This window comes from Caenorhabditis briggsae (genome assembly GCF_000004555.2).
Source record: "Caenorhabditis briggsae complete genome, chrIII, whole genome shotgun sequence".
Taxonomy (NCBI): Eukaryota; Metazoa; Nematoda; class Chromadorea; order Rhabditida; family Rhabditidae; genus Caenorhabditis; species Caenorhabditis briggsae.
This window is the reverse complement of record NC_013490.2, coordinates 9,352,125-9,377,539: the sequence shown is the minus strand read 5'-3', so window position 1 is coordinate 9,377,539 and position 25,415 is coordinate 9,352,125. Positions and strand designations below refer to the sequence as shown.

The 25,415-nt window shown below is 39.2% G+C and overlaps 6 protein-coding genes across 6 annotated transcripts; 1 reads left to right on the top strand and 5 right to left on the bottom strand.

Annotated features, from left to right (window-relative positions):
• Window positions 1-743: 743 nt before the first annotated feature.
• On the bottom strand, window positions 744-773 carry CBG25904 (the record flags this gene model as incomplete). The annotated part of the gene is made up of 1 exon (XM_045244247.1): window positions 744-773. One exon carries the CDS (start codon window positions 771-773, stop codon window positions 744-746), a length of 30 nt encoding a protein of 9 aa, XP_045098978.1.
• Window positions 774-2,350: 1,577 nt separating this feature from the next.
• Cbr-ugt-60 lies at window positions 2,351-6,289 on the bottom strand (the record flags this gene model as incomplete). Its single annotated transcript, XM_045244246.1, has 9 exons — window positions 2,351-2,561; window positions 3,439-3,590; window positions 3,636-3,833; window positions 3,881-4,146; window positions 4,299-4,415; window positions 4,472-4,571; window positions 5,345-5,560; window positions 5,606-5,747; window positions 6,153-6,289. The coding sequence occupies 9 exons, from the start codon at window positions 6,287-6,289 to the stop codon at window positions 2,351-2,353; spliced, it is 1,539 nt and encodes a 512-aa protein (XP_045094180.1).
• Window positions 6,290-6,600: 311 nt separating this feature from the next.
• CBG10021 lies at window positions 6,601-9,319 on the bottom strand (the record flags this gene model as incomplete). The annotated part of the gene is made up of 7 exons (XM_045244245.1): window positions 6,601-6,757; window positions 6,805-7,253; window positions 7,297-7,660; window positions 7,981-8,115; window positions 8,294-8,371; window positions 8,564-8,673; window positions 9,203-9,319. 7 exons carry the CDS (start codon window positions 9,317-9,319, stop codon window positions 6,601-6,603), a joined length of 1,410 nt encoding a protein of 469 aa, XP_045094179.1.
• A 1,369-nt stretch (window positions 9,320-10,688) lies between these two features.
• Window positions 10,689-12,507, bottom strand: Cbr-set-3 (the record flags this gene model as incomplete). Its single annotated transcript, XM_045244244.1, has 8 exons — window positions 10,689-10,857; window positions 10,904-11,039; window positions 11,086-11,248; window positions 11,438-11,546; window positions 11,594-11,677; window positions 11,731-11,858; window positions 11,908-12,053; window positions 12,111-12,507. The coding sequence occupies 8 exons, from the start codon at window positions 12,505-12,507 to the stop codon at window positions 10,689-10,691; spliced, it is 1,332 nt and encodes a 443-aa protein (XP_045094178.1).
• Window positions 12,508-12,645: 138 nt separating this feature from the next.
• CBG10019 lies at window positions 12,646-13,186 on the bottom strand (the record flags this gene model as incomplete). Its single annotated transcript, XM_002641641.1, has 3 exons — window positions 12,646-12,928; window positions 12,981-13,054; window positions 13,100-13,186. 3 exons carry the CDS (start codon window positions 13,184-13,186, stop codon window positions 12,646-12,648), a joined length of 444 nt encoding a protein of 147 aa, XP_002641687.1.
• Window positions 13,187-19,858: 6,672 nt separating this feature from the next.
• On the top strand, window positions 19,859-24,942 carry Cbr-tlk-1 (the record flags this gene model as incomplete). Its single annotated transcript, XM_045244243.1, has 8 exons — window positions 19,859-19,919; window positions 20,881-20,887; window positions 21,344-21,503; window positions 21,983-22,291; window positions 22,340-22,563; window positions 22,657-23,158; window positions 23,209-24,819; window positions 24,871-24,942. The coding sequence occupies 8 exons, from the start codon at window positions 19,859-19,861 to the stop codon at window positions 24,940-24,942; spliced, it is 2,946 nt and encodes a 981-aa protein (XP_045094177.1).
• Between the last annotated feature and the right edge of the window lie 473 nt (window positions 24,943-25,415).

Sequence of the window (25,415 nt, the reverse complement as noted above, 5' to 3'; positions counted from 1 at the left end):
GAAATTATGATGAAAGAATGAATCGAGAAGTCATTGAGAGTTCTGTGTTTGGACAGAAATCGAATTTTCAAACATTTGCATATTTCTTATTGGATTTTTTCGAAAGAAAAACTGTATTTGCTGCTCACCCTATACGTTCACTTTGAGCTCGTTTATCTCGCTTCATATCAAAGATATCAAAAATCTGTCAANTGATAAAACAGGCCCCAGGCTAGCCGTGCGGTTTTTCACGGCTTTTTTAAATAATTGTGTCATGAGAAACGTAGATTTTTTTGAAAAGTGGGACACAAAAAAAACTAAATTCTTCAAAAACTAATAGATTTTCACTTCACGCGTTTTTATAAGGCTAGACGCGGCTTTTCACGGCTTTCACATAAAAGCCGGGGCCGGCCGTGGCCTCAAAAAACGAGCCGCGGCCGAGGCCGGCCGCCATTTTGCCCAGCCTTGCTTTCAGACATCTCACAGCATTCGTTCGCTAAAATGAACGCCGTTTGGTTTACTTATACTCGTGGCTGGACGTTACTTGCTCAAAACCTAAAACACAAAGAATATGATATATGTAATTTTATAACATCCAGACAGACCTCGTGCCCCATATTTATTCCACCGTCTTGAACACAACGCTTCACTTCTCAAAAATCACCTGCAGCATAACTTTTGCTGACTATTTTTCTAGTGACGTCGATATGGGCTCCGTTTTTTGGGAAACTGCTCATTCTCTTGTCTTCAATAATTGACCTCATTTAGAATAGAAACAGAAATAAATAATTCATAGAACTCAAAACACAATTTCAGCAGAAAATGGAAATTTTAGATGAGGGCAATAAGTTGTAAAGCGCATGATTGTAGCCAAAGTTATACTTTTGATAGTGCATGATATGAAGAGTCTAGACGAGATAAAAAAGAGTTGGAAGCCTTAAGTGCACATGATCAAGAAGAGAATTTTGTTTCCGAGAATTAGGACGTTTCAGTGGTTCTTCTCTAGATGTATCCCAAATATAGGAGAGTTCCAAAGATCATTGGTAGTCGGACAGCTCTAGACACTAACTGAATTGTGGAAATTTAATTTCACTCCTGAGAACATTTTCGAACAACTTCTGATCCTTGATGTTGTTGTCGTCGGCCCGATTACAGGTGTACCAGGTAGAATATTCTGAGACTAGGACAAATTGTTTTTCATCATCTCTTCCGTTCCGTTTCCTCTTGTTTTGATGAACACAACCCGACAATTCTAACGTCATTTTAGTTTTTGCAAAAGAGGTTCGGTGCCACCTAGTGTTCTTCTATTTTCAGAAGTCTTTCAATTAAGTATTTACCCGGTAAACAACAACATTTTGTATACAGCAAAGTTAGATCTTGTCCGTCCAGATCGAGATCAAACGTCGACTTCCAAAGAAGAAGATGTCTAGACTCCCGGGGGCCGAAATAAGATTGCAGCTGATAAATAACCAGATTTGTCTCAAAACTCGAATCTTTGTCTAGACTCAGAGTACTGTCTGAAGCAATTTTTTTCGAAAGAAGTGTTTCTATGGGCAAGCAGACAGACAGACTTACTCATGATGTAGACATCAACATGCCCCGTGTGTGTCCGCAATGTAAATATTTTTGTCTGGAACACTGCTAATTCAGTGTCTGACAACACAGAGTGAACATATGAACACGGAACATTGTCTCAGTGAGCGGAGATCTTGGAAATTGAAATAGAAAACTGTGTGAGATAGAAAATCTAATCTTTTTAAAAAACTTGGTTTGGAAGTAGTGGGGATTGGAAGAACCTTACAAATTTTATATGATTCTTTTGAACATTGAATTTTCAAGGATAAGAAGAAACTTCTGAAGAAACACAGCTTTAGCCACATAGCAAACTCCTGTTAGAAGGGGATTTAAAGTCTATTTTTTCAATTAATCGAAAGTTAAAATATTTAAAAACCTATTAATTCTACTGGAAGCAATCTTTTTTTACAGAACTTTTCAAGTTGCGTTTTGACCCGATGTTAGACCCACCAATTCAGCAATAAAAATCAAAACTGATCAGGTTATGAAAAATATTTGAAGAAAATAGGTAAACCGACGACCCACTTGGGTTCCCTGAATCGCAAAAAGAAAATTGAAAAATGAGGTACTGTTTCATTCAACGGGTGGGGCGGGCATCCGCAGTATATAGGGGTAATCCTGAGAAAACACTTTTTTAAATTTCAACATCGGATATGGAATTGAAAACCGACAGTCACAGGGGTCTACAATGAAAATCTGCAAATAACGAATATTCAATACGGAACAATTTAGTTCCTGGTAGTGATCGAGGATGTTCTATTTTTGAAAAAAAAACGTTCATAGATTCATAAAACATCTAACAGAAAACAACAAGAACGGCTACAACAATTATAGACAAAACATCCAAATTATGGAATTCAGAAAAAGAAAGATGCTGGGATTTCAATGTGAAAAGCGAAGGTTTTGGACTTGTGGCAAGTTTCAGAGAGTATCGAAGTGCGTAATAGGGTTCAGTTGATACTTGATCCGATAGCATCGCAGAGAGTTTCTTGGCGTTTTTGGAATACCTGAAAAAATAATTTCATTATGAGTTTCCGAAGATCAGCTTTAGGAAGCTCTGAGAACTTGATTTTAGAACTTTATGGAAAACAGTTAATGCTTCTCCAGCTTCTGGGCTCCGGGACATTTCGTCACTGGACATTTCACCATAAAAACATTTTCTGACAGAACACATTCTGAAATTCAAAAAATTCAAAAGTATCTATCAGAAAATACCTATTGGAAATATTTTTTGTGTCAACGTCTTCCAAAGACCATCTTCCAAAGACTTTTTCCCGTTTCAAATTGTGTACTTCTGAACGTTAAAAGTGGGGGGACATGAAAAAAATAATGTTCTCGAAATTCCGTTCAAAGATGCCCCTCGAGGAGTTGAACTTGTGAGGGCGATGATTGAGGGTGCGGCGCCGCTACCGACTGAGCCACGCGGGCAAAGAGAACGCGCACGCCCGTTTGCATACATAAAGGCGAGGACGACAGCTGTACGCAGAGTGACATTTAGCGTTGTACACCGTGACGGTAGAATGCATACTCTAGCTACAAAAAAACTACGAAAAATCTCCTGTCCCCCCACCTTTAAGCTGATTTTTCTTTGGATACTGTAGTTCATCCTTCTCTTTTTACTACACTACTCTTTCTGTGTGCCGTCTTTCTGTGTGACATTTACCAAACGGAAGTAATAGAGATAGATAGGATACACATATCTCCAAACCAATTTGCATATGAACTCTGGACTACACTCCCCACATTGTGTGTTGATTTTTTGGGGGAAACTTTGAAAACCAAAAAAAAGGGTTAGAAACCCATGATCTGGTATGAGAGGATCCCAAAAAAGAAAGAAACAATCCAAATCTTTCAACTCTGTCTCCAATAGTTCAGAAATCCTACTCTGGTTTCAATGCTTCCATAACCGCTCCATAAACTTTGTTCACAGTCAGATCTAACTTATCCAAAACTGTAGCCATTCCAAATCTTTGTGCTCGTTTTGCATTGATTTTCTGATCAGCAAATAGAGGCATGAGTACAGCTGGAATTCCAGCCTGAAAAAGTTATAATTATAGAAACTGAAAGGAGAATAATTGAACCTGTGCAGCTTCCAAGAAAGAATTGTAGCCTCCGTGAGCAATCATCAATTTCATTTTTGGATGTCTCATTATATCTTTTTGAGGCAGCCACTTCACCAAATGCAAGTTATCGTACTTTTCAGCTCCGGGAATTGATTTTTCCATTCTCCAGAGAACAGTGTAAGATTTAAGTTTTCCGAAAGCGCCAAGGAACGAATTCTAGAATTAGTGGGAATTCTTTCGTGGAGATCTTCTTCTAAACTTACTATCATCTGTGCTGGCATATTTGTAGTATTTGATACTGTTCCCAATGAGAACACAATCAATCCATCCGAAGGCTTTTCAATTATCTCTTCTAACCATTTTTCCATGACTGCCTTTTTCCCTTTTCTTACTCCCAACTCCCCAGAAAATGCAATATGAACTGGAAGAGGTCGTGGGAAATCAAGCATTCGATCTCCATTGATCAACAAGGATGGAACTGTTGTCTTGGCCAAATCCCAAAGATCTTCTTGATCATTTCCGACAAATTCTAAAAGATCAAAAAAACTTCTAAAAACAGATGTCTCTCTATATATTCTGTTGAACTCTGTCTGACTGAAAGTCTAGACATAAAAAAGTCATTTCAATAATTAAATATTCAATCTAGAGCTGCGCATGCTAGCAGCTACAATCATCACAAACCTCTGTAAAATAAGTTTTCATCTATGAGAAGATTTTGAGGGAGATTCACGAAATCAAGAAGTGATAGATGCCAAAGTGTGTTTTGAACTCGATCAGAGAATGATTGAAAGAATCCAGCTGAAATATGAATGAATAAATGATTGTGGATAGAATATTTAAATGGAATTGAAAACCTGATGAAAGTGGATGAGGGATCGAAGATGGAATAGTTCGAAGACCTAATTCGACAGCAGAAAAATCATAAATTGAGGTTCCGTGTGTGATCCAGATAACCTGAAAATTAATTTTGGGAACTTAATAATGAAAAATCTCAAAGTTGAGAATTTGAGATTTCCTATAAAGATTTTTAAAGGGGGAATCCAAACGAAATTTAAGAAAAACTGCATTGAAGTGTTCCGAAAGAGAAGTATTTTCCTAATATTATTGAGAATAAAAATTTGAAAAAAAATTCGAGATCCCCGAAAAACGAATGAAGGTGAAAATTTTGCTAAAAAAGAAAGCTATTAGGAACTAGGATTTGAGTTCCTGCGCAGTGAAAAACCTAGGCCACGGCGACATGCCGTCTTTTTTAGGTGGAAATTATTCCGCATTTTTTCCGCTCTCGGTTCCGGCACTTAAAAAAGTTTAAAAAACGGTCGGCCACTTTTTGATGAAGTCGTTCGGCCGCCGTGGCCTAGGTTTCTCTGCTGGAATTAAAATCCTGGTCCCTACTATCCACCTTTTAAAGCAAAAATTTGACTTTGAACGGCGCTTTTCGGGGTTTTCCATTTTGTTCTGATTTTTTTCGAAATAGTATCATGAAAATAAATAAATTTTTAAACATTTTAATGCAGAAAAAACTTCGGCCGGAGCCTTTAAAGATTAAATTAGGAATTTGAGAATGAAGTACTTGTCATCAAAAAATTAGCCGAATTCTGAAAAACTTATCCTTGCCTCATCTAATTGAATTCACCAAAAAACAAGTGTTCCTTTTAAAAGAACACCCGTACTTTGTTCGGATAATAATCTAAATTTTCCCAATACGATTTCAATCTTCCCTCACTTACCCTCTTTACATTCATCTTTTTCGCAATCGCCAGGGGACACAAATCATGGAAATGAGCGATTGCCACATCGAATCCTTCTTTTCGAAAATCTTCATAAACCTTCTCGTCGTGTTTGAGCATCTGTTCGCATGCTTCCACTCTCATATCCTTGAATTCTTGACCTGTCCACCAGAGATCATTAGCATCTCCAGACTCGAACATCATCGATTGAAATACCTGAAAGTTGGGATTGAATGGATTTTTAGGAAAAGTATCTTATACTTTCAATCCTTCAGTTTTCAGTGTGTCTTTGAAATGAATAGGGATTCTGTATTCAGTGACGCCTTCTGGAAGTTTGTTGTTTCCGGTGTCAAGCATCGCCATTTCCATTTGGGTCCACATTTTGACATCGTGTCCGAGAAATCTGAACGATTTAGTATTAAATAGTATTTTATAACTTTAAAAAAATTTTATGATGGATGTTTTTTTACTGAAAATAAGAAACCGGAAATTAAAAATTTTTCGAAAAAGAGAGAATTTGAAATTTAAATATTTGAAAAAATCTGAAAAAAAATCTGAAATTTGGAAAATCTGAAATTCAAAAGTTTCGGACAACCTGAAATTCAAAACTTTTGGAAAATTTTCAATTCAAAATCTTCAAAACATTTGAAATTCAAACTTTTCAAAAGTTGGAAAACTCATAAAAATCTGAAATTTAAATCTTTTGGAAAATATTTCAAAGACTTTAAGATATTTTTTGAAAAATTCAGGCAGTTCCATTTTTCTCTCTAGCTAGGTGCATATGTCTGATCCATTCGAAATTATTCACCTGAGAGTCTCTGCCAATCTATAGTTAAAAAGAACATGCGAATTCGTGAATCCAGGAACAATTTGCAGAATTCGAAGTGGATCCGAAAGTGTGAATATTGACAAAAGAAGTAGAAATTTAGTTGTCGGATACAACATGGTTAACCTGAACAGTGACAAAAGACGAAAACGATGATAAAAGAAGATAAGTGCAAGAGAGAAGACAAAAAAAAAGAAGGAAATCTGCAGAATATAGAGGTCGAACGATCGGTGGTATGAGAGAGAGAGAGAGAGAGAGAGAGAGAGAGAGAGAGAGAGAGAGAGAGAGAGAGAGAGAGAGAGAGAGAGAGAGAGAGAGAGAGAGAGAGAGAATAGACTTGTATCATTCTTTATTGATTAAAATTGAGAAATTGTTATTGTTTTTTTTTTGTTCTTCAAAAACCCGTGAAAGATGTCAGATGTTCTTGTTGTTATGGTGTCGGGAAGGAAACAGAGTACGACGTAGTAGCGGATGTTTCAAATCGTTTTCTCTTCATACTCTTCATCCACAATTTCAACTTGTTTGGCTTCTTTCCAGCAGCAATCATCTTGTTTTCCTCCTTTTTCAGATATGATATTTCTTCCATTCTATTAATTTGAAAATTGGTGATTTTTTCAATGCATTTTACACTTACTGAGCAGCACTTCCGAAATGATACTTCAAACTTCTGGTGTCATCTGAATCCAACGGCTTCACAGATCTTCCAACAAATACATCTGGTTTCACTTCTGGCAACTGATCATAAGCATCATCAACCGATGTTAATCCAATTGCCAAATTTCTATCAATCAATAGATTACAATCAAAATCATCAGCATCTTCTCCGAATGGATTTAATAGTTCCATTGCCACTTTCAACCATCCCATATAGAAAATAAATTCAATAATGGTCATGAATGGAATGTAAAGATCCACTTCTGTCTTGTTGTGTGCATCAGCGGAAATGAAAAACTGTCGAGTGAAAACACAGAGGAAGAAGTAAGTATGAACAGCCATATTCACCAGTTGAGGATACATCAGAGGGATTGGAACCCAGTCGTACATGGATACAGTTGTTAACGCACTTCGGAATTTGCAGATTTCCTTAAATAATCGTTTTTGAAAAGTTTTGGGTTTCTTAATGTACCTGAGCAATTGCATTTCTTGCATTATCTCCGTCGATACTCTTTTCAGATTTCGCTACATTCAGCAACTCGAGAGCCCAATTGAAACTAACCCAATACTTTTGATATCTCGATTTAATGTCATTGAACTTTTCGAGTTCATGAGGTAACATAATTCCGGCTTGAGCAATTGCTTCAAGTGTTGGAAAACGACGACGGACACCGACATGAATATCACGGAATACGAGACACTGGGATAGAACACAATATCTGAAAATGAGAGTTTTAGGAGAAGATGAATTGAATGAATACCTGATAATATTTCTGCGAATCTGTCTAGCTCGATCATCTTTTCCTCGAACATAGGCAGATACAAAAAGAGCAATACTGAAAAATAAAATATTGAGAAAAATCAAGTACAGTATATGCCGATTGGATACACAAAACGTATTTTTCCGTCCTGAAAATGATCAAAATGACCAACTTAAAAATATGTTTTTGAGTATCTTATCGACCGGTACTGTATATCTTGATTCCTGTGACAGATATCCTAAAGTGGTCAACTGACAAAATGTTTGTTACCATATCAAAAATATTTCACCAGTTGACCACTTTTCGATATCTTTTACAAGCACCGAGATAAACTGGCTCAAAGTGTAAATATGGGGTGGCTTTCTATTAGAGGAAATACTGTATTTCCAACTAACTTATCAATGTTTCCAAGACTTGTATACAATTTCAGCCATCTTCGGATAATTATGTTACAGAAGAATCCAAGTACGAAGTTGAGTGGAAGATATCCCATTCGAGCATCACAGTACTCTCCAAACCTTTCGAATAAACTGAAAACATTCCTTTTTCTTTTCGGTCTGGCAAACAGTCCGTCTTGCATAAATATTATTTTATAACCATCTACTGTTTTCCTCTTCTCTTATCACCAACACAGTTCATATCAACTGTTCACATTCATTCTTTAAAAACTCTAAATTTAGAATCTGTCATCAATCCTCAGAAACTTACTCTTTTTGGGTTCCAGTCAATGCGAATCGATAAATCAATGAAACAAGTGTGTAGGCACAGATCCAAACGATCAACTCTCTGCAATCAAATAGCGTCACTTATCAGAAGAAAAAATAATTAATTTTACGAGGTGCTAGCATTATTTTAATGATTGAACGATAAAACGAAAGTGTAAGTGATAATGAAAAATGACTCGTGATCTATTTTATGATTCGATTCTGGGTAATTATAGAAACTAAACAAAGTGGAGTGGGTCATTCAATGACTCACTTGTAAACAGCTTCCCATAACGATCCACGCCACTTGAATATCATTCGAATTATCATGAGACTTTTCGATGTTGCCAGATCATAGTTGTAGTTGTAGGACAGCTCTTTTCTCTGGAATCAAACAAAAGCTAAGATTTTTATACAGTTAAAAATTAGCAGAAAATGTGTAAATACCAACATAATATTTCAATTGGAAGAAGCTACAACTACAGTACCCGACCAAAATCCTTTTCACAGGTAAGCGGCGGAAGACCGCTGAAGAGCCAATGGTTGTCCGTCGGCGAGCCACTCAAAAAGGGGGGGGGGGACTATTTGATATTTTTGTCAAAATAACTTTGAAATCTAACGGCTGATTAGAAGCGGGCTTGCTACGGGTGGGTGAAAGGCAACAGTCGATGGAAAATAATAAGAGTTTATTGGAGTTTTTAGAACAAAATTATAACCTAAAACTTTATTTTTCAGCTTTAATTCAAATTTATCTGAAACGGAAGAAGGTTTGGTAGGCATACCCTTTGGGTAAGTTTGCACAAAAAAGAAAGCGATCACAAAAATATAAGTCTATTTCGGTTGAATATTTAATGAACTTTTCGAGGCATTTCTTGAAGATATGTTTTGATTTGCAAAACGCCTAGACCCACACCTTGAAAATATCGGGAATCTCAAACGGCCAATCAGCGAAATCGAAAATCTTCGGAGGCTTCACTGGCATATCATCCGGTTCGCCAACGTCATCATTCGGCACATTATTGTTTGTCATGACTTCTAATTTTCCAATGAATGTGAAAAAAACAAGAAGAAAATAGAGCCGAGTGAGAGTAACGATAATGATGCCGCTCCTTTTATAAGACTTTGCTCTTATCACCTTCTTATCACGCCCCTCTTTCCCACCACTGTTGTGAATATTAGAGAGCTTTATTCTTCCTCTTTGTCTCTATGATTTTTTAAGCTTTTCAGTGCAGTCGCTGATATTCAGGCATATTCTTAGATTGACCATCTACAAAAACATTCTAAAAATTGTTGTTGATTATTCTCAGTTGTAACGATCGGTTACCGTAAACACTCCAATAGAACGTCTTTCCGTAAACTGGCAACTTTGAGCCCATATATCTCATTTCCTGTAGAATATATCAAAAAGTGGTCAACTGACAAAATGTCCATCATAATATCAAAAAAATTTTGTCAGTTGACCACTTTTTGATGCGTTCCATAGGAAGCGAGATAAATTGGTTCAAAGTTAAAGGTAGCGTTCTAATAGAGTATTTACTGCGATCTGTCTTGTTTCTTCTTTTCCATGTGTCTTTAATCCTAACTCCCCTTTCACTTACACTTTACTGAATTATGTTATTTTAACGAGTATCGTATTACAATGTTTTTCCTTCTTAAGCGTTTTAAATCAGAGGCTATTAACACTTATCATGTTATCAAGTAGACCTAGACGTTTATCAAACATTTTTACTGCCATAAAGTTTCTCATTGAGAAGTATAAAAAATATTTCTGGGGAATACATGTGGAGGGGGAATACTGTATTCTTCGCAAGAGTCTGAGCATATGTCCACGAGTAAAATGTTTTCCCAAAATTGTCCCAAAGATCAATAAACCCATGTCTTGACAATGACCTTTCGAACCAGCCAATTTCCGGATATTTTTATTACTTTTCCAATCACTTCTGTTATCTCAATTCTTCCACCCACTCTCACTTTGTGATGTCATCAAATTCACTCACTAACTCATCAGATCATTCCGATAATATTTTCGTTTTCTTTGAAAATTCCGTATTTCATAGACAGTCCAGATTGTTCTCTTCATTTTCTTCTTGACCACTTCTTATCACATAGGGATTAGCGTTCTATTTTTAGTCACTAAATGATGCAAAACTCCGGAACAGCACAGGCAATCGAGCAGCTTAGAGGTGTGACAAAGATGTACCATCGAGTGAAAATGACTGTATGTTGATGTGTGATTAAAATTCGATTGAATGGCAAACAATCTACAGAGGGAATTGCATCTTTAGTGAAGACCAACAGATATTATTTAACATCAAAAGTATAAAAGCTTCATCTAGCTTTTGTTTAAAATAAATAAATTATGAGATTCGAAAATATAAATAAGCAAGACTTGGAATAGGTTAATTATGAATCACAGTCATTCCATTCTTGTTTTCAGGTTGTTTCTGAGAGCCTTGATAATCAGTGTGTTCCCATACAGATCTGGATCTCGCGATTAGTCGTTCTACAGTATTTCTGATCTGGTTGATCTCATATTTCGCTGATTGGTCCACCAATTCCGGAATGATACTGAAATTATTCAATTCTAAAATGCCACATTTCAATTAGAACTAACTCTGAAACTGGATGAAATCCGACGTAGAAGTTACGAAGAAGACGATGTGTTATGAAAAGCAGTGATGCTTTCTCCTCCTCTGAACACTCTACTTCATTATTCCATGATAATATAACCATTTCGATGTATGGGTGAACTGAAAAAGAGAATTATTTTTTTAGAATCTATGAGCTGAATATTACTGAGATATGGATCATAGTCGATTCCGCGTAGTTTAGCATTCTCCACAAACTTCTTCCACAGCATGAACATGTGTTCTGTGTACACTTCAGCATCCCTTCTCTTTCCGAATTCAACAATCAAGTCTTCTATTTCCTTCGATCCAGGCTTCAAATAATCTCCGTACTGCGAGAAATCGGGAATGCTTGATGCATTCTTCGCACACAATTCAAGGTCATTGAAACTCTTCTCCACTCTGCATCAAGGCTTTTATTCTGAACACACGAATCGCAATAACACTCGAATCCGGATACATTTTTGAGAAACTCCTGGAATGAAAGCGTCAATACTTTGACTTAGTGGGGCAATAATTACTGTTCTCTGTTGAAGAGTGTGCTGATTGTAGGTCACTCCATAAGAATCCACTAGCTCCTCTCCAGCTTTCACTCCGCGACTGACAAAGATGAACGTGTTTCTGACGAAGCTGAAAAATTAGATATGTTGAATACTGTCGAACAAAAAACAACTAACAATCCATAAACGTTTGGAGTGCAGGAGTGGTTGAAAATGGAAGAAATCGGGAAGAGTCCAGTTCCAAGTGGTACTTTTTTATCTCTAAACGGAAGCTTTTAGTGATATCCTAATGTGTATTGTGTTGTGTGTCTTACTTGGCCTCCATCTGATCGATACCGTAAATAGTGTGAGCATTTTTAGCACATCTTTCCGCCATTATCCGCAAAGCTTTTGTGAATGTCACTAGTCGGCTGTTGTACTCCAACCTTCCCCAGTTTGCATCCTGAAACAAAATTTTGGATTGGAAGAGAACTCTAGAATGATCATCTCACATCTTCTAACGAGGTCACAATTTTATTGATTGCTGCTTGAAGAGGAGGCTCTTTGAAAGCTTCTCCTATTTCTCGGTAAGGCGTTAACTGAAAAACGGATGTGACATCCTTGGTTGACAAGTAAGTTGGAGCCGACTGTGGGATTTCTGGAAGTCACTAGAAGCTAGAATGTTTAAGATTTCAATGAACTTGAATTCTATTACCTGGGTCATTGGATCGGATTAGATTGGCCATATCTAGGAATGGATAACTGAAAACGAGATGAGCAGAAAGTTTGAAAATTCCGAGTCCGTCGAAATCTCCACAGGCGATTGCATCAGGTTCGTAGAACTCTTCACAGCTTTCGCAGTAGGCGAATCCGTCGTCTCCAAGTTGTTTGAGACACCGATAGCATTTACTTTGATCAACGTTTACTGTGATTCCCTGTTCAACGCAAACCACAGTTCCAATTGGTATATCTTCTGTTGCCTGAACGAATCTTCCCCTTCTCGCATCCCATCCAACTGTTACTTTATCGCATAACTGTGGAAAGTTTGAATTCGGGCGAAATGATGGGACAGAAACCATCTTAATGGATTTTAAGTATGTGTCGTCACCCATTTTCGTAAACAGATATTTGAGAAACACATCTAATTCAGTATTGTGACAAGAAAACATACAAATCATTTCGATTCAGTTATTTATTATGAGAATAGATAAAATAAGGACAAATAAACATGTTATGAGAAGAACAGGAGATCAACCGGAACACCCATGGCAACCGCAATGAACACATTCGATAACGCGTTCTGCATCAAGCTTGCTTTTCGGTACTCTGCATATACATGCAGTACCAAAGTTGCTGTCACGAGTCTGAACACATTTCACACAACACAGGTTTTCATATCCTTGCTTTTTCCACTTTGCGATTAGCGCTGCATCGGCAAACTTGGCTGTAAGACAGAACTCATAGAGGTCGCGGGAAATTTCTGCTTTTTTGTAGTACATGTCATAGATGTATCTTGACCGTTGGTGATGGATTCTGAAAAATGAAAAATTCCAGACAGCTGTCTAATACTTTCCAAAATCTTTACCGAAAAATGGGCCAGTTGATTTCAGTCTTTCGCTTCCCTTCGTGTGGTTCTGTTTCGGCTTCGCGCATTTTGGCCTGAAAATTTAGATTTTTTTCACAACTTCAATAATTTTTATTTACCTCAAACTGCTCCAATGTTGGCTCGATCAAATCCCATCCCTCTGGTGGTGGTTTTCTGACTCTGCGTAGCTTCGTGGCAATGGACATTTTTATCTGAAATTTTACAATTTGTCTTTAGAGATTGTATGAATGAAGTGTGAACACAAAGTTGAGAGCTCGGATTCTTTCAAAAAAAAAAGAGGCATAATGAATAACTCATATCTGAAACCAGTACGTTGAATTCGCAGTTCAAACTGTGAGATATTAGACATAATAGAACCGAGTTTCTAATTTTCTTTGCGAAAATCAAAAAAAAACACCTGTTTCAAGTTTCAAACTACGATTAAAACAAACTTTGGTTTGAATTGCCTTGACAATTTTCGAAAGAAATATGGTACGCAGGCATAATAGTTAACGCGCATTGCTCGTGAAATCAGGTGCAATGGCGCCGGTTTTGAAATTTCTTTTTTTGTTTTCCATTTGTGTTTTCATGTTTCCGTTTTTATGAAATTGTCGTTTTTGATAACTTTGTACCGTTCCCACGATCATCTTTTTATTTTCCCCTCTAAATCCGATGTATTCACTTCTGAATCCAAAGTAGTTTTATCGATCGGATTTATTTTTAGCTGATTTAAGATTTTTTTCTGACTGCAAGTGATTTTTGTTCACCAGGACACGAGAGAGCGTAAAAGATGCTTGTAAAAAATATGCTATCGAACCGCAACAAACTAAGTTGACTCGTGAACTATCTCTCTATGTTTGTTCAATGAGTTCTCTGTGTAGGTCGGTGTCCAATCACTTGCAGTAAATAGTACAAGTCTCCAAAAGAAAATTTCATTTATCGATTTGTCATTCCTCTTTCGGTTTCGCTAGAGTGTGCGAAAAAAAAAACAATGTCTTATTTGCAGTCTTTCCCACTATTAGTCATTTCTTTTTCCTTTTTCAAAATTCATTTTTTTAGATCGCTCGATTTGAAACGTATCCTTTTGCTCTTAATAATTACACTGCTGTTGTGATTGTTGACATCAGCGGTGACATTATTCTCCCCGTGTCATCCAATTCCATGTTTTCCTGATTTGCATCTATGACGATGTGTACGCCCCTCAGTTATTCAGTGTGTTGTGATTTGCCAGATTTGCTAAAGTAATCGGTCTGTATGTAAGATTTTCGTGGACAAAGGCGTAACAATTCAAGGACGATACCTAATGTTACAAAATCGTGCGTACCACAAGAGTATGCATTCTTCAAAACTACAGTGGCTGCATTAGAGAAGACAGGCACAAATTGCTAGTTGTTTGCACAGTAGATTGATGAGAGCCTATTCTATGTCATAATATTAGAGCTAGCTAGACTTTAACACGGATACTTTCTCCTATTCTAAATATTCGTATTAAGAAGAATTTCGAGTTTATGACAAAAGGGGAGACAGCCTAGGATTCACGTCATCGAAAGTTTTCGAAAATGCTGCCAACAACAAAAAAAAAACGAGTGGTGTTGTGAAAAAATGTAGTACATTCTCCTCCAAAATCAGGGTACTCTCTAACCCACTGTCTCGTCTTTCTGCACCGTCCAGACGGAGCTTGATCTCTCGCTACCCCCGGTTCGGTCTTGGATGGCTACTTGGACGTTGCAATGTGACTGCGTATATTTTCTGCTCTATCGTCTCGTCCAGTGCGCTCACTTGCTGAATGATGGCCGATTGCGATGTATAACCTTCGTGGATCAGCGTCTCTTCGGTCGCCACACTCTCTCGATTCGTCTCCTACCATTACTTGCGTTTACCCTCTGTTCACATTACAGGATTATTTGGCGCCTTTTTTGAATTTCGGTCAAACCGAACAAAAAGTATATTCTATTTGACTGGAATGCTTTATTTTTATATTTTCAACGTGATACCGCAACGTAAAATCGTTTTTTGCGTTGTTAGGCAGTTAACTATCCCATTAAGTTCATTCTTTTTAGCTACTGATCTGAAAACCTTGTCATTTAAATTATTTAAATAACAGTATGCATGCGGTCACATAGGAGATCGAGACTACTGCAAGCAAGCTCATAAAGTTCATTTTGCCCAACCAAACGCGCGTTGTTGTTTTCGATTGTGCCTCTTAGTTCTTCATTCCCCCATCAAATGAGACGAAGTGGGTTTCCTTTGCCACATTGTTAGTCGTATGTTCCTTATGTTTTGTATCGATTGAATGTGAAACCAGAGAAACACTGTTGTCCTCTCCTCTATCGCTCCGCCCATTCCATACAGTTCCCGTTATTTTTGTTCACCAAATTTTCAATTGTTTCTCCTAGGACCTTCACCAAAAACTATTTAATGACTGTTTCCGTTTTTGTTGTGAATGTGAGATAAGAGATACAATTTTAATAGTTATCTTAAAATCTCTGATTTACCAATCATGATATTTTCATTTCTTAAATTAGGAATACTAATCTCATCAATGTGCGGTTCAAACTGTGTTTATCTTCTTTGTTATGCCTTTTGTACGTTTATTATTCGGTGACCGATACATTTTTGAACCGAGACTAGTTTATAATTGACGATCGGATGGCTTTTGCCAGCAGAGCGGCACGCCGAAAACTATGTTCTTGCAGTCGCCTCTCTACCCTTTTCCTTTCGTCCGATTCTATCCGTTTCTCCTCATTTGTTATCATCTTTTTTCAGTTTTCATTGCGAGCGCGAAACGGCGAGAAGTCGATGTCCTTCGACACCACCCTGTTCTTCATCTCGCTGTACCTTCTTTCTTTGTGTCTCTTCTTCTTATGCTATCACTACTGACTTTACGCACAGATGGTTATTTTTCCTCGTTCGCTCATACATTTTACCCTTTCCATGTAATCTCTTACTTTTTCTCTTTCTCTCTCTCACACTCACTGAATCCTCCTGAGATTGTACTTCATGTTTTAATGACATTCCTAATTCTGGAAACTTTAATAGGAGCCTAAAGTTTCATAACCATTTTCCTCGAAATAGTGCCATCTGAATTTTTCGACGACAAGCTCATTTTGTTTGTTTGCGATATGCAGTTGTGGTGGCGCCGCTTTGTTTTGGAGGCAAAAAGATTTTTTCTAGATGGCCGACGGGAGGGCACACGAGAACACAAAGGTTCTCTTGCTATATGGACGCAGGATGATGGTCATGTGACGACGGAGGTCTCCGCACACTTTCTCTGCCACACATTTGATCCATTCACTTACCTTTTTGAGAAGAAGACTCTTTTCAACTGTTTATTTTCTAGTTTGACACTAATTTTATTGTAGAGTCGTCAAATTCTATTGTTTTCATTCAAAATTTGGAATGTTAATATCTGGATCTTTAGTGTTACTGTAGTGAGGATCTCCTCTGTTAATTTTTCTTCCATCTTTCATTCATATTTAGTCACTTTATTTCGCTTTCTTCGTTTCTTCTTGCAATCATTGCTACTTTTATGAACTTTTTTCAATCAAAAAAATTTTTTCAGAGCTACCGCGTATCAAACTTCGTATCGAAACCTCATTTTGTCATCTCAAGTCCACTTTCTTTTTTTGGCAATTGATCGCGATCTGTCGCTCACATCACCGTCCTTATTATCATGTCGATGATGTCGATGGATGGGATTCCTGGAGGTGGAGCGAGCAGTAATGGTGTTAAAGGAGAACAAAGTTTCGGCCTAGAACATAAAATTTTCAACACAGGGAACAAAGCACTGCCAACTGTAAGTTATTTTTAAACTTCTATGTGATGTTTCTCCACTCTTAGAAAATATAGTCGTCCGATTTTAGTATAGGTTACCTTTTTCCTCTCCTAGTATGTCGAACGACCGTCGTCGTAAATCTTTTGATGTAGGTGTGATGACTGCACACGCTGTCGACCCGTGAACCATGCACGGATCCGCGACAATCTCTCCTGCTATACCACCCAAAACACTCTTTGACACACAAATAACGCGCACGGACTGACTGACGCGAGATTGCATACGACCCACACGGAGACGCTCACTCCTCCTCTTCCAACACATCCGCACTCACACGCACTCACATTCACTTAAACAACACAAAACGCTAACCATCCATCGTCGAAAGCGACTCGGTGTTTGGCTTGGCCCCCTGGCTGCTTTCTTCTTTTTTTTCCCATCTTTCGTACGTAGTCGTCGTCGTTGAACAGGGCAAATGGCGACGCGCACGACTTCGTCGGGCTAAACCAATTTTTCTCATTCGGTCCTCGTCGTCCTCCTCGTCAATTCATAAATCTACTCTGTCAATCTTCCACTAAACAGTTGAATGGGGACGACTAATACTATCGTTCAATGAGTGTTAGTTCTGAAGCATTGTATCTGTCTGTCATCGTAAAGAAACTGTTTGATTGATACTTATGTTTTTTTGAGTAACCCATACTTTGCAATTTCGAAAATTCGGAACTGCATAAATTTCTTTATTTCAACACATTCTGTCATCTCCTAACGCATAGTTTAGCTATCTCAAAGCTGTCACTTCACTGGTACCCGTTGCCTTTTCTCGAAGTAAGCATTCGTTTTGGTGACGAGACTGAAGAATTTCTCATGCTTCATCGTTTTTCAGCAGAAGCGTCATTTCTCCTCTCTTGATTGCAGCTTTACCAGAATTGTTCTTTTAGCTTCGTATACAATCAAAATTGTAACTAAAAACAGTTTTTACTCCGAGCTCATAGTTCGCATGACACCCTCATACACATCATGGTGGGAATCGAATTTCCAAATTTTCAGATCAGTGATTTATCTTTCTCACCATTTAGGTAGAATGCAAATGCGAATCATAAGTTTTGTGAGACAAAAGTTTGTTGATCTGTAGTTGCAAAAACCAAGACTAGGGTGATGATCCCATTCCCAGTTCTTTGTATACATTTAATATGATAGCGACACAGACAGTAGATATGGACTGTTGTGTTCTCCTCTTCTGTCTATGTCTTTCTCTCCCAGTCCTTCAATTCTAATGTGTATCCATTGGTTTGTTTGTGTTCTTTCTCCATTCTCCGCCCATCGTTTTTCTGCGTCTCTTTTTCTCTAACTTGCTTGGTCGCGTATCTGCTTCTTTTGATGTCACCATTTTGGTCATTCTATGCTACCAAGTTTATATTTTTCAATAACTTCTTCTCCAGAGTACGAACTCACAAAGTTCGTAGATTTTTCCACTATGTGGTCTTTCTCCTTTGTCGTTCGCTAGTCTATATAGTGTGGGCTTCTACGCTGTCCTTCTGTTTCTCTTCTTCTTTGACACTCTCTTCGTGTGGCGTACCCTGCGTCTCAAAGCACCAGGTCCCCCTTCTAACTCGATCTTTCTGCAGCAGTTTTCATTCGTTCCTGATGGCCACTCTATTGGTTTCTTAACTGATTTGCTCCAGCTCAGCTTAGGGAGTAGATGTAGACCGAGAAGAAGACACATGGCGCTTGCTTTGTGGGCACCGGGCGACGAAGAAGTCTTTATCCATTCTCTATGCGCTGAGTGAGTGCGTATTTCGTTTCCGCTCTTATACTCGTGGGTCCTAAAGAGGAAGAGCTGCCGGCTCGAGACATCGCCGCGTTTTTTTTCCCATTCAACACATTTTGCGTGGCATGGTGTGGAGATGGCGGTTGTTTGGGAGGGGCGGAAGGGGCCGTCTCAGTTGCCCCTCCTGGTGTGTGTTTCGACCTCTTCGATTCATTTGCCTTTTCTCTACCCCGTTTCTTTGCCTCCTCCCATTTCCTCGCTCCTCGTTTTCCGACTTGATATATTTCGCTTTATGCGACCATCGTGTCGCGCATTTGCAATTCGAGCGGACGGTCATCTTTTTTTTAATAAGTCGATATTTTGGACATACAAAGTACTCTCTCTCCCGCTCTACTTCGAACCAACTAACAACCATCATCCATTGCCCGTCATCACATGTGTGTTTACCGTTATCAAACACCAAAGAGGAAGGCCGAATTGCAATATGCTTTGGCTTTTGCTATGTGCTGCTCCTACCGCTGCTTTTGCTCTTTCTCTCATTTGTTTTGTCGCCCTCCTCACAAGCTCTCGATCGATCCGAACACCTTTTCTATTTTTCTTTCAATTTATTCTCACTAAATTTAGCTCTAGTCGTCTGTTATTCCTTCACCGTTACCAGGTTTTTCCTTTTCCCAGTGTAATTAGCCAGTCGTGTGACGTTTCTGTGAGCTTTCCTTCACATGGACGTTTTCGTCGTCTTTTCAAACGCTTACCCCACTCACTGCAAATCTAGTTCTCTCTGACTTTAGGATTTTTATTTCCCTTTCTACACCCACAGATTTTTCAGTTCATATGTGGCCTCATCTTGATTGTCCCCACCTGATTCAATCGGTCGATCCGTTTTTCTTTATCCTCCATCACGCGCGTTTTTCTGAATTTCAGTAGCCGCAACCAGGGATAATGGCTTGTGCTTCATCGAGGTGTTGAAAGCGCAAATAGCGCTCTTGACGAGAAGGCGGTCTTCTCCATCTCGTTCTCGCTCTTCTTTTTTTCACTCTTACTTTCTGTTTCTCCTCCCATCCCGTTGCTCGTTTTCGTCTGATTCCTCGCATGTGCGGTTTTTTGCTGTCTCTCGTTTTGTATTGATCCGAACAATTTTCATTTTTTTTTCGTCGCGGCGATTTGCAAGAACTATGTCTCTGACTTTGTGATACTTCTCTCGTTACATGTATGGTTTCTGAACGTCTCGATTTTGATTAACTTTGGCGAAAACCTCGAATGCATACATATTTTATTGTGATTTAGGAAACAATAAATTGATGGCACGCGTAGTACTTTTCTTGTCTTTGCCCTCCCATGTCATACCGACCACTGTGTTGCTTGCCTGCAGCGCTGGTGATGCATCGTCTCTGGGTTAGTAGTAGCAGAGTGAAGAGAGAAGCGAAGGAGGGTGATTTGATGGTGAGATGAGAGTGTTCAACACACGGAAATAAAAGAGGAATAAGGAGAAGATGTCGGGATGGAGCGCCACAGAGACATGCACACAACAAAATGCTTATTGGACTCTGTGCCTGCTGCTCGTCACAACCAGCGAATTCTTCGTTTCCTTTCAACTCATTTGGGGCTATCCTGAATATTTATATATCTTGTTTGGTTCTTGTTTTGAGGCATCGTTCGTTGAGTTGTTAGTTCTATTTTTGAGCTGTTTAGAAGTACGTTTGAAGTGTTACCAACGCGTCACCGGTGTTTCACATCTGACTTCGTGGGAAATGTTCATCAGCGGAAAAAAGGTGATAAGAACATGATGAGTGCATCAGTCTAACTTTTTCTCATTCGCGCTTCGCGAAACAATGTGATATCATATAATTTATGTCTGAAGGATTTAGTTGAACATCTTTCTCTTCCTAGATGTACCTGAAAATATTTATCACCTTCTGAATTGTTTTGCAATGCATCTTCTTTATGCTTAACGCACTCATGCTCTCCGAGAGATTTTAATAGATTTCGTGGCCCACGCCTTCTGTTGGTCTCGCTCTCCGCTTTTCTTCACCTCTATGTGCCCCACTTCTGCACCCCACTCTCCTGATTTGGCATTATATGTAATAGGCAGATTGGCTGAGAAATGTTCTTCCTTTTCTTTTTTTTTCCCGACGACTTCTTTTTTCTCATCTTTTTTCTTTGCTTTCTTTCCCCTATCCATGGTGTTGTCATCTCCGATGTCGCCCTTCTCTCCTCTTCTACTTATTCGTCGTTTTCTTTTTTTGGTTTCACTGGGTTAGGGCCAGATGTGGAGCGTATGTGTGTATGCTTCTCATCGCCCTCTCCATCTCTATCCCTACGCGCCTTTTTCCATCACTGTTCTATTCTTTTCCATCAAGCGTTCATGTGTCTTTTACCGCACACCGAAATTTATGTTCTCTGAAAAGAAAGAATTGTACGAAAAACGCTTACGACGAAGATTGTTATTTAAAAAAGGGAGTTCAAAGAAAAGTCTTTCAGTAGAAAAATCGTTCTTTTTAGAAAAAGAAAAATCATCATTGGTCTTCATAGTTATCGGAAAGTTACTGTATTTTTTATAAATTTGCGGTTGCTAGGGAATGAAACTAAGTTAAGAGTCGTCTATCGAAATTGTCATCCTGGCCCTCTGCTCTGTGATGGTGACGTCATACGGTGCCCAACGTGCTTGCCTTCCTTTTCTTCATCGCCTTCTTTCTGTTTTATTTTTCCTTTGTAGATGTGTGCTCTTATTTCTCTAAGTCTCCCAACTCTCACTCATTCCGAAATAGGTTTCGAGTGTGTGAGTTTTGATTTCGTATTCAGTTGACACAACACTGTTTCCAGTTGTTCTTTTTTTCATCTTTTTACACAATCAATCTTTTCCTTATTGCAGGTCCAGAGCAACGGTTCTTCGTCGAATCACGCTCCGATTGTCGGTGACCAACTCGGCGTTCCGAGCATCACAATGGCTACCGGAGGCACGGGTCATGTTGGAGTAAGTTATGTTATCGGTTTCCAAAAATAATTGGCTGGGTACTCTTCGGGTCTGTCATCTCGGGGTCAGCTTTATTACACATGTCTTCTTCTTCTTCTTCTTAGCAAAGAGTTTTCGCGCATCCTCCACAACTGAATAGCGATGTCGTTTGCCCGCCATGTTTTTATTTTCTGCTAGGGCGAGTTGGTGGCTATATGTTCGTTGTTCCTATGCTTCCCCAAGTCTTCCCGCATCCTACTCTCTCTTTCTCTCATTCCTACCGATTGATTGAACGAACGGATGAAAGAATGGGAGGAAGGGAGAGGAGGGGTAGTAAGGAGCGCCATAAGCGGCACTGTTTTTCTCGCACACACACACACACACTTTTGTCTCATTTCATTTCGTTTCGGCCACGAGTAGAAATCGGAATACATGTTATTGATTGGACGATATTCAGCATAATCATTTTCCATGTTATCCCGAAATTACTAATTCTCTGACAATTCCAGAACGTAACATACATGAATTCCGGAATGCTCGGGCCTACAGGATTCATGCAGCAAAATGCTCATCCGTCAACATCAGTGATGATGCAACAACCTCAAAATGGTGGAGTCTCTCGGTCATCTCCAACCGAGATGCCACAGGGCATGCAGACAATGTCGGAAGATTCTCTCGAAATGCGAGATTACAACTCTGGTGTTCATCATATGCATCCTCATCAAATGCAAATGCAGCATCATATGCAACCACAGCAACAATATAATATGCAGTACCACAATCATCAACAAATGCAGCAAATGCAGCATTATCATCAGGTGAGCCTTTCGTAATCCATTGAGTAATGGCATATTGTATGTCTTCAGCAACAACAGCAATATCAACAGCAAGCTCAGCATCATCAAATGTACCCTCCTCAAATTCAACAGCAGCAGCCTCAACAGCAGGGCCAAATGCAGCAACCGCAGCAGTCGAATCAACAGCAACAGTCGTCCACTACATTGCAGCACATCAATGAATCGAGCAATCTTTCTTCGGCAGGAAGTATCTCTGATCGTGAGCCAGAACAAGCAGGAGGAACCCCGCAAAGGTAAGATTAATGAATTTAGAATATACACATTATCTTCTTGAATAACGAGTTGTCGGTTTATACGAATTATCGCTATGAGTTTTATATTTTCAGGCCCACAGCACCCGTAACTACCACGACTACTGAAAAGAAGTCTGTGCGGAAACGGAGGAGATTAGGACCAAACGATGAGCAAGCGACTCCAAAACAAGAAAGGAAAATTACTGAGTTTATGAAAGTTGGAGAAGCGTCTGGAAGCAATGTTGCACGTTGTTTGATGACGGAGTACCATCAAAATCAAGGTTCTCCGAAGAGACAACCTCAACAGAATGGTTCCAACAACTACGAGCCCCAACAACATCAGCAACAACATCAACAGCAGCAACAACAACAACAGCAAAATCAAATGAATCAACACGATATGCATAACTCCTATTGGGGTATGGCTACGCCTTCACTAGGAGTCAATAATCGTGGAACTCCTACGCCAACTCAACAACAACACTATTCTTCAGACTCTAATTCGAACTCGAATCAGTCTCCACCAGGACAAGCGGGAAACAGAATGGTGCGAACGATTGATGGAGAAACGCAAACGGATTCATCGTTATCACAGGTTTGTTGTAATTGTTGTGCTCCACACATTGAATTCCTTATTTATTTCAGAGGTTGCAGAATAGTAATCAATCAGCTGACGAAATTGCCAAAAGAGATCGTATCATTGAAGATTACCGCAGGCAGATTGATGATATGAATACGAAACAAAATGCCGAACGCCGGAAGTACGAGGCATCAAAAGAAACTATCAAACGACTGCTTATCGAGAAGAATATGATAGAGAGAACCGCGCTTCGAGATAAGATTTCAGCAGATTCCCCGCGCATCGGATGCTTCAAAACCACGCGCATTGGTGATTCATTCCGTGATCAATGGACTGATGGCTGGGGTTTCGCCGAAATCGAAAAGAAGCAGGAGGCGCTTGCAACGGAGAAAAACGATATCAATGCTGCAGCTACTCTTTTGAAGAAAAGAAAACCAGCTGAACTTGAACGTAAAGTTGACAGGAAACGTCCTCAAGCAGTCAGCATTCAAATCCAAAACGATTCTAACGGAATGCAGCCATCTACCAGCTCAAACTCCAATGGCGATGATGCCATCTTCAGGCGACCAGAAGAGCCGAAAGAGATTCCTCCTCAGGAGTATACCGAGTTGGAAGAAATCTACAGATTGAGAAAAGAACATTTGCGAAAGGAAGAAACCGACGTCGCTATGGAGAAGGAACGTCTGGACAAGGAGAGGTCACTGCACATGAGAGAGCTGAAGCGTATCGCTAATGAGAGTGCATCTCAGTTCAAAGAGCATCAACTGTTGCATAAGAGATACCTGATGCTCAATCTGCTAGGAAAAGGAGGATTCAGTGAGGTTTGGAAGGCTTTTGATATTGATGAGAATCGGTATGTGGCCTGCAAAATTCATCATGTGAACAAAGACTGGAAGGAAGAGAAGAAGGCGAACTATGTGAAACATGCTATGCGTGAGAAGGACATTCACAAGTCTCTGGATCATTGCCGCATCGTTAAACAATATGATTTGCTCACAATCGACAATCATTCGTTCTGTACCGTACTTGAATACGTCCCAGGAAACGATCTCGATTTCTACCTCAAACAGAACAAGTCGATCAGTGAGAAGGAGGCTAGAAGCATCATCATGCAAGTCGTTTCTGCTCTTGTTTATTTGAATGAGAAAAGCACGCCAATCATTCATTACGATCTGAAACCTGCCAACATTCTTCTCGAGTCTGGTCATACATTTGGAGCCATCAAAATCACCGATTTCGGTCTTTCAAAAATCATGGAAGGAGAAAATGATGACCACGACGGCGGGATTGAACTCACTTCACAGTTTGCTGGAACCTACTGGTATCTTCCACCGGAGACTTTCATCGTCCCACCACCAAAGATCACATGCAAGGTCGATGTATGGAGTATCGGTGTCATTTTCTATCAATGCATCTATGGAAAGAAGCCTTTCGGACATGATTTGACTCAGCAGAAGATTCTTGAATGTAACACCATCATAAACGCCCGAGAAGTGATTTTTCCTAACAAGCCACAGGTAAATCATACTAGTCTCCGCATTTTTCATTTTTCTTTTGTACTTCAGGTCAGCTCATTGGCTCAAGATTTCATTAGAAGGTGTCTGCAATACCGCAAAGAAGATCGTGCGGACGTCTTCGAGTTGGCGAGGCATGATCTCATCAGGCCGAAACTACCGGTAAATACTCTGAATACACGAATTTTCGATAATTGAAAAAAGTTGTTTCAGAGGGAAGCCAAAGGTTCTGTATCAGGCATTCCTCGCAGCCCATCGGTTAATCGTGAAGATGATAACATTTAGTGATCAACTAGTATCATGTTTTCTCTTGTGCGGGTTTCGCCTTTATCCTGATTTACCTTGTTCTTGTGTACTCATTTCAAGTAGTCATCATACAGGGCTCGTCTTGAAGCCATCCTTTTCTTTTTTCTGTCCTCACATTCTTACCCATTTTGAATTCCACTTGCTACCGGGTTCTCTTTCACGTCGTACGTGATGATTCAGCTCTTTAAAGTAATATTCTGCATAGGTTTGATGCTCGCTTCTCCTTGTATCCCCCAGCGCTCAATAATTTTTTGTCCAGTGTACAGTAATTTGCCCATTTCATACCCATCCTCTCTCTGTCTTATGTTTTACACTCTTTATTCACCATAACTTTTTGAACCTCACAGGTCGTCACTTCAATTTTACTTGTAATAATCACGTTGTGTCAACTTTCGAAACGGATCCCAAAACCGTTTGTGCGAGCAGCGTCTCAATTCTCTCGATCCGGTTCG